This window comes from Synchiropus splendidus, chromosome 8 (assembly GCF_027744825.2).
Source record: "Synchiropus splendidus isolate RoL2022-P1 chromosome 8, RoL_Sspl_1.0, whole genome shotgun sequence".
Lineage (NCBI taxonomy): Eukaryota > Metazoa > Chordata > Actinopteri > Syngnathiformes > Callionymidae > Synchiropus > Synchiropus splendidus.
This window is the reverse complement of record NC_071341.1, coordinates 19,084,684-19,093,222: the sequence shown is the minus strand read 5'-3', so window position 1 is coordinate 19,093,222 and position 8,539 is coordinate 19,084,684. Positions and strand designations below refer to the sequence as shown.

The following is an 8,539-nucleotide window of genomic DNA, read 5'->3' as shown; positions in this document are numbered from 1 at the left end:
GCCCAGTCGCTCACAAGCCGACGCTGCATTCAAGCACAGGAGAGACAAAGCCAAGCAAAGCATGCTGGCAGGATTCCTGTCAGACCACTGACGGCCCAAACCTTTATACCTGCACGATAAGGTCCCTCTTTTCCCCTCAGGACAGAGTGTGGGCAAAATAATCCTGCCCTCCCCACACAACACTGTTTTTGCCTTCATTTATTCAGATGTGTCTTTACATCAAATCATCTTTTTTGCAGAGATAATAAATAGAAAGTATGAAGTTTTGCATAAATAAATATGTGCTTTTTTTCATTATTTAAATTTAGAATAAAGCATTTCCGATCTTATTTTTCAAGTTTGTATGTTGTATGTTTGTATGCCATACAATGTTATAGTAATGAAATATCATCATAAAAATCATTAATCTGGCCTTTCTTACGTCTTTCTCACAAATGTTGATGTTGAAAAATAGGTTTTTGACGCTACAATCCAGCCATAGTCATATAGTGAACTGGTGCGCTCCATCATCACTATCCTCTAACTCACTAGACAAATAAAAGGTATCTCATCCAATATAACATTTTGAGAACCCAACGATTGTTATTGTTTTCCATAAACGTTTGCAATTTGTTATAGTTATACGAACTTTCATTTAATTGCATTTTAAATGAAAAAACAAATGTATTGAAGAGGAAAAAAGGAAATTCAAAAAGGAAATTTATATAATCATGGACTTTTTTTAAATCTGTATTATTTTGTCAAACGGACATGCCACAGTTTTTCACTGAATGAATTGTTTTAAAAAATGCGTCTCCAAATATTACACTTTTAACGAAAAATAATGCTGTATAAGTAGTATAACTGATATATATATATTGATAGTGATAATTCAGAAAATAATTATTTCAGTGAAATGAATTAATTCTAGTGTTTCCAAATGTTTTGAACAAGCACGTCGGTCTGGATTCTACTTCCGGTAATACGTAAACACGACGTGAACACAGCAAGCTGAACTGTTCCAACATTCATGTCACGTATTTAGTTTAAATTAATAAATGCGAGTAAGTTTATCTTCTTTTCTTTCTTTCTCATTACTATTAAACATTCCCAGCGTGGATGGTTTCTTTTCACTTGGCAGCTTCAAATGGTTTGTTGAAGTTCAAAAAGCTGCAAAGGAAGAAGTCAGAAGACGTCCAGCCAAAGAGGTTTACTACAACTTTAATGTAATAACCTTTGACCCGTACAAGTTTATGACATGCTATCTAGACTGTTGCATGACTCATACGTAGTTAGATATCTTGCAATCTATTTTCTAAAGAGTTCTTGCCGGTATTTTTCTGTTGAGGTGCTTTTTCGTGTTTCGTTCAGGCCTAAAAATAATAATGTAGCACTTAGGAACAAAAATGCACACAAGCAGCCCAAAGCTGGAGGCCAGGATGGCGAAAATCTCCACGGCCACGGTAAACTTCCCCGGGGAGCTGACGTAGGCCGGGATGAACGCGATCCACACCGCGCAGAATATTAACATGCTAAAAGTGATGAGTTTCGCTTCGTTGAACGTGTCTGGCAGGTTTCTGGCCAAGAAGGCGAGGATGAAACACGACAGAGCGAGAAGTCCGATGTAACCCAGAACCGACCAGAATCCCACCGCTGAGCCCAGTGCACACTCCAGGATGATCTTCTCTTTGTAGTATTTCATGTTCTTTGCTGGAAATGGAGCACTGGTGCTGAGCCAGATAGCACAAAACACCACCTGTATGAGCGTGAGGGTGAAGACGCTGCAGCGCTGCTGCAAAGGCCCGAAGAATTTATGGATATTACTGTTCGGAAGTGTAGCTTTGAACGCCATCAAGACGACGATAGTCTTCCCCAAGATGCAGGATATACAAAGGACAAAAGTGATTCCGAACGCTGTGTGCCGCAGCATGCAGGACCACGTGGTGGGCTGCCCGATGAAGGTCAAAGAGCAGAGGAAACAAAGCTTGAGGGAGAAGAGCAGGAGGAAGCTGAGCTCCGAGTTGTTGGCTTTTACGATCGGCGTTTCCTTGTGAGTCATGAAGATGAGTGAAACCAGGAGGGACAGAAACACACCAAAGCAGCTGAGGCTTGTCAGGAGAGCGCCCATGATCTCTCTGTAGGACAGGTACTCTGTGGGCTTTGGCAGACATTTATCTTTCTTCTCGTTCGGCCAGAACTCTGGAGGACAAGCCACACAGTCTGGAGCATCTGAGGAGGAGGAGGGGTGCACTTGAAGGTAGTAAACATTGGATGAAGTGTGACACTAATAATGGATTAAAAGCTAAGTTGTGCACAAAGTCAGTCATCCAACACACCTGTTTGGTTACTCATAGTTCCCTCCGGACACTGGAAACAGTCAAAGCAGCACACCGGTTTCTTCTTGTTGATGGCCTTCCGAGTTCCCGGAGGACACGGCTCTCTGCACACGGACCTCGGCACCTGATCGAAGATCACCCCAAATGTGCATCACTCGAACTGCTGAAAGGCTTGGGGGAGTATTTCCATCTGCATACTTCTTTGCTGTCGCCTCCCCAGGATATTTGGACGTCCTCCTTCAGTTTGAACTTCTCCCCTCCTGGAAAGGATGTGTCGTACTGTCCAATACTCACAATGTCAGCCGAACCGTCCTGGTTCACTTGCCAGTTCACAAGGTCGTACTGTGCCACGGAATCTCCGTTCTCGTCGACGACGACCTTGGCGCCGTTTTGAGTTGTGAAATTCACAAGGTGAATGTGCTCCAGCACCTGAGGAGACAAAGGCTACACTGAGGAACGTCTACAAAAAAGACAATTCTATGAAAGAAAGAAATTGTCATTTTAAGTTGTGCAAAGTCACTTTTGCTGTTTCACTTTCTTCTGTTTGTGTGTTTACATTTGCTTATAGTAATAAATAATAATAATTTTGAAAAACATGTTAAAAACATTTTGTACTTGTGTGGACTTCCTTTGTGTGCGTTTTTATTTTATAGTAAAAAAATATTGAATCAACTTTTCTTGAATATAGTTTTATAGCTTCCTTGCTGAGAACAGAAAATGCTGACTCATGCTTTGACAACAAGCTTTGTATCCTTGTAAATATGTGCGTGACAGTACACAACTCACCTGCCGTGGCTCAACTTGACCTATGCTCACACAAGGTTTCCCGGTGGTAGGGTTCGAACCGTTCCGGCACTCCAGCAGAGCATGAAGCGCGTAGGCGACCAAGTAGACCGCTTTGTAGACGTTGTTCTCAGGTCGGAACACGGAAACCTCTGTGTAGTCGCTGGAGACTGTGGTCAGATCTTCGGAACCGTTGCATTGTGTCGTGGTGTTGGACGGAGAGAAGGTGCAGTCGAAGCTCTTCTCCCAGAAAGATTTCACGACAGTGCTGTCAGGCTCGTCGGATGGTTTTAAACTGAGTAGGAATTCACCCAGGCCCGGAATTGAGGCCTTTGGCAGAGCGAAGCCCATCGCTCCCTGCAGAATCTTCTTCCTCTTCACGGAGCTCAGGTCCTGTTGCGTAATCCAGGCCTCACTCCCCACCCACTGCTTCATGGTGATGTTGTGCGGCTCGATTCTCGACAGAAACGACTTAGTGTTTCTCAGAGACATGAACAACAGAACCACCTTGGATGTGGAGCTTCTGAGCGCCGCCAAAACGGCTTCAAAGTTCTCAACTGACGTTATGGAGTAGACCAATTCATACTCGACACAAATGCCTTCTTTCATGGCGTCGCTTACGAAGTCGGCCACGGCGGATCTGGCGTAGGACGTGCCGGAGTAGATGATGCCCAGCCAGCGCCAGTCGAAAGATTTCATGAGCTGCACCAGAGCTTGCGCTTGGAAGCGGTCACTTGGCACCGTTCTGAAGAACGTGGGGTAGAGATTCTTGTCACTTAAACAGGCGCAGGTCGACAGGTAGCTCACCTGCAGGACACAAAGGGAAATGTAAATGAAGGAGATCATATGAAGCTTCTGCTTCCTCTCACCTGTGGGATGGACAGAGGACTCAAAATGAGGTTGATGTCCTCACTGACCCCAGAGGACGAGTGACCCAGGACAGCCTGGATTCTCCGGCTGCAGGCCTGAGAGTGTCCTGTTACAGCTTCAACGGCGGCTCGTATCAGGTTTTCTGCTCCGCAGCCGTTGAAGATGCTGTAGCCCAGCGTCACCCCAGGGAGGAGATTGGTGTCGTTGTTGATCTCTGCCACAGTGAAGATCACGGTCCGGGCAAATTTCAGCTCTCTGTCATTAAACCTGCCGGGAAAAGTGGTGATCATGGCTTTTGTTTTGCAGTGAAGCTTTACTCTTCAATATGGGTTGAATATGTGGTTAATATATTATCACAAAAAAACAGCACATGCACTGATCTCCTTGTGTTAAATAAATAAATGTAAACTTAGTCATGAGTGGAATCCAGATTTGAATAATAAATTCAATGACGGTGAATGACTTTACCGTGAAAAATAATAGACTGAAAAATATAATAACTTCCGATCCTAAATAGTGAACTTTCTTGAAAAATGTTTTATTTAAGACGTAATACTGGACTTTAATAATGCAGATATATTAATCATAAGAAATCAGAAATATTTGTGATTTCTGTTAATTCAATTTATTGGCTCTGTCTGTTTCGATCATATGAGAAATGAATACATATTTAAAACTCACTGTAAATGCTTGAATGAAAGGTGTAGCTAGATTTTAAAGAACATCTTTGAATTAATTTAAAAAATGAATATGACAATAAAATACATTTTCAAGGTCAATACACAATAGGCAAAGCATTTTAAGTTATTTTTTCAAATTATTTCACTATGAACTGCATACACTGTATGATCAGGGAAAAAAAATCATATGCCCTTCTTTATTATTTTAAGTATCATACACTCTAGGTTAGTCAACAAGCATTCAAGCATTTTGGCACTCCTTTTTAAATGTATTATTTGGAAATGAACTGTAATAATTTATATTTCCCAGTTAAAATATATCATGCCAAACTGCTAAAAAATAACATTATATGCTGATATGGTTAAAAAAATAAACAATATTAATAACAAAAACCGTTTTTAAATACAAAGATAAATCCTGAGAATTTAATATTAAAGAGCAAAAATTGAATAAAGATGTAATAAAATGTATGTATTAGGAATTAAATATTAAATCGCTACATATGTCAACTCACTTCGTGCAGTAGGCATAAGGAAAAGCCTGATAATTGTTATCGACGTGTTTGCGAGTGCTGCTCATGGAGAAGATGCCTCCGATCATCAGATCGCCCCCCTTGAAAAACTCGGTGAACCCGGTCTGGCCTATCACTCTGCACGTCTGGTCGTCTGAACTCGCCTGAGCCAGCAGGGACGGCAGCGCGAGCAGGATCCAACGCATCATGGTCCCCCTCCCCATCTCTGTGAGACGGACATGGGAGTGCAAATTTATATACATTTTCTTTCCCAGGAAATTTGGCAAAACAATCAGGATGACGCATGCGAATCCTCCAAAGATTTTGGTTTCCATGTCACTGAACTCCAGGAAGCAAGTTGAACCCATGTTTGTTTATGTTTTATTTATTTATTTTTTCTATACTTTTACTACAAAAGAAACCAGATATTTTATAATGAAGTAAAGGCAAACAAAAACAAAATATATATATATATATATCAGTCACATATTCAAGTCACATGTTCATATCAGCACATCTCCCATGGTCTACATTTGTTTTTTGACCAGTAGGTCTGCTATGTGTGGGGAGAAACAGATGTCCAGAAGTTTAAGCCGTATATTAAAAATGCTAAAAACGTTTTCAGCAACAACAACAAATTCATGGAGCAGTACAAATCTTTATTTTAATGACGATCTTGTACCGTGTTAAAGCTCTAAACACGACAACAAAATACAGGCGATTGATGCCCAGCACACAGTTGGCCTTCAGAACACAGCAGCCGGAGCAGAGCAGGCAGCAGCTCGCCCAGAGCCCAAGCTGCTCTGTGAGGGGCAAAACCAACAGAGGGTGCATGACAGGAATCGTGAGCTGTTTGAAGGGCTGCAGTGATTTAGTGAGGAGTGAGGCTGAGGTGGGGTCAACAGGTGACACACTTGGAGTTCTGATACTGAAGAGAAGGTTAACCAGAGAGCAGCGGATTAGCCTCCTGATCGTGACTGTCGCGGTAATCCACATGCAATAAAGCATCTGAACGGTGTTGAAGTGAGGACGACTGGTTCGGATTCTCTTCATCCTTTGTGTGTGCAGTCCGAGCAGAAGCACAGCTGCCACGATGACTGGTCTGTGACGACTGGCCCCACTCTTCTGCTGAGCAGTTTCTCCTAGAAGTGAGAAAACTTCCATCACAAATCACTACAGTTAAAACCGTCATACGATCTTATAATGCATTTTGAAAGAATTCACCTCTTGGGCAACGTTGGCTCACCGTTGATGGCAACTAGAACAAAACGTATGAAACACATTTTAACAACTGAGGGCTCTTCCTTGAGTTGATATTTGTGAAAATCATTTGTTTTAAAATAAATAATTAAATAATTCAACTTGACCAAAGCAGCAATCTGTAATACATTTTTAATTGTTCTAAAAGACCGGTGTATGTGGTGGATTTGAACTTCCAAATTGGCATTGACCGGCAAATAAAAATACATTTCCTCAAATATGGATCAATATAATTTCCTGACCCTCTATAAACTGTTCAAAACTCCTCGAGCTGACTCCTTTCATTTGTAACATCGGTTGTGTTACTTGTGGTGCACGAGCAGCAAAAAATATATTTTGTAACTATGAAAAAAGTATCTATCTGTTCTTGAAGAAAGGTGAAAATATTCCAGCAAACTAATTTTCCAGCAATAAATTTGATATAACACACTCATTTCTGAGCTGACACTACATCTGAATATTTGATTTAGTTGTAATCATTATTGTAAATTATTGTTTATAAGTCATTGTTATTATTATTCCCATAACTTGAGTATTATAAATAGAAGTTTTTTTTTTTTTTTAAGTGCTCTGACATTAGATATATTTAAGCAGCCCTCTAGAACTTCTCCACCCAGGCTGCGCTACCTCCACTCTCCAGCAGGGCGGCCACTTGGTATATTGAGATCATAAAACGAGCTAGTCTGGAAATATAGTCTGGAAATATGTACGTCTTAGAAATGCAATTAATCTCGCCAAATAATTAAAACATTAGGATATAAATGTTAAAAAGTATTGAGTGACATATTTTTATACTAGCAGCTTGAGTTTTGTAGTGTTCTTATTTACCATTAATGTAAGCAGCTACCAAGAATATAAGTCTAAAATATATGTCTCTACTCTTTGCTCTCTGTAAACTGCTGCCTTGTTGTACAGATAAAGACTTTAGTGGATGAGAGGATGAATATTTCTGCCGAATATGGTCACAGTGTGGAGTATAAATTTGCCGGTAGAGACACATTGAATGATGTTAAACTTCTCTTTGACAGCAGCTCTTGAGCTGTAAGTCAGAAGCATCACAACAGTCCAGGAGGGACGTCTTCTTCTTGAGAGCAGAGATGCAAAATATGATCGTAATAACGCAAACTGGGGCAGGAGCAATGGCTGATGTACCTTCCTATTTGAATTAAATTCACAAACACAGTCAACCACTCTTGGATCATGAGCAAGCACTCCAGTGTTCTGGAAGATGAAGTCAGTCATCGCACAACAGTGTGGTGGGCGGCCGAAGATCACCAGAGAGCTGGAGGATAAACAGAGTTTAACACTGAATAACACTGAACTTCATGGCAACAACTTTAAAAACTGAACCTTGAACTAAATCACAGACAAAACGTTCACCTGCAGCAGGTTTTCCTCTGGTGTTTGTGACCCGTCATGAGAGCTGTGCAGGGCTCCACCGACCTCCTCAGCCCTTGAGCCTTGTCAAGAAGCCCGAAGCGACAAAACGTGCCAGCGGGCAGCGTCCATGTCGACAGAGTCAAACAGACTATGGCGGCAGCCGACATCTCAGAGTGTCGATCTCAACAAGCGTAGCTGGTCTTATAACGTCAACCTTGTGACCAAGTAGGTGGCGACTATTGAGGCTCTCAGAGGAACTGTTTTCTCCTGATAATGATGTCACTTGTAAGGTCCACAAAATAGGATACTATCTCACTCGAATAAAGGAAAATAAAATCCTAAAAAAAAAATTATGCATTCTAGTACTTGCTCATACCTTATAATATAACATTTTTTTTTTCCAGCACATGTTCCCTGAACAACCATGACTCCATTGCCACAGATTTCACTTTTTAACATCAAGTTTATCCTGGACAGTCTCTGCGTTTGCTGCTACATAATATCTGAGATCCTGGTACTCTCTACTGATGTACATGTACAGTGTTCCCTTGTTTATTGTGGGGGTTATGTTCCGGGACAACACGCCATAGTTGAAGCACCACAATGGAAGGAAGTAACAGTACCATTGTGTAACCCGGGGTTATCGCGGGGTGTTGAGTCTCTGTAACTACCACTGTTATTATCAAGCCTTTTCTTGACTTGGACACAGTTTCAAATCTATGATCATGAAAAAAAATCC

The 8,539-nt window shown here is 41.2% G+C and overlaps 1 protein-coding gene across 1 annotated transcript; it reads right to left on the bottom strand.

Moving 5' to 3' along the window:
- Nucleotides 1–1,294: 1,294 nt before the first annotated feature.
- On the bottom strand, nt 1,295–5,369 carry LOC128763463 (extracellular calcium-sensing receptor-like). Its single transcript, XM_053872246.1, has 6 exons — nt 5,164–5,369; nt 3,968–4,235; nt 3,102–3,905; nt 2,514–2,744; nt 2,316–2,439; nt 1,295–2,208 (listed from the first exon to the last, which is right to left on the bottom strand). Exons 1-6 carry the CDS (start codon nt 5,367–5,369, stop codon nt 1,295–1,297), a joined length of 2,547 nt encoding a protein of 848 aa, XP_053728221.1.
- Nucleotides 5,370–8,539: the final 3,170 nt, after the last annotated feature.

Bases quoted from the DNA above. Each gene is read 5' to 3' on its own strand.
- LOC128763463 (XM_053872246.1), bottom strand. From the start codon at position 5,369: ATGATGCGTTGGATCCTGCTCGCGCTGCCGTCCCTGCTGGCTCAGGCG. The intron at 4,236-5,163 runs GTGAGTTGACAT...TTTTCCCGGCAG, and splicing joins CCTTATGCCTACTGCACGAA to GTTTAATGACAGAGAGCTGA. The intron at 2,745-3,101 runs GTGAGTTGTGTA...TTGTCTCCTCAG, and splicing joins GTCAAGTTGAGCCACGGCAG to GTGCTGGAGCACATTCACCT.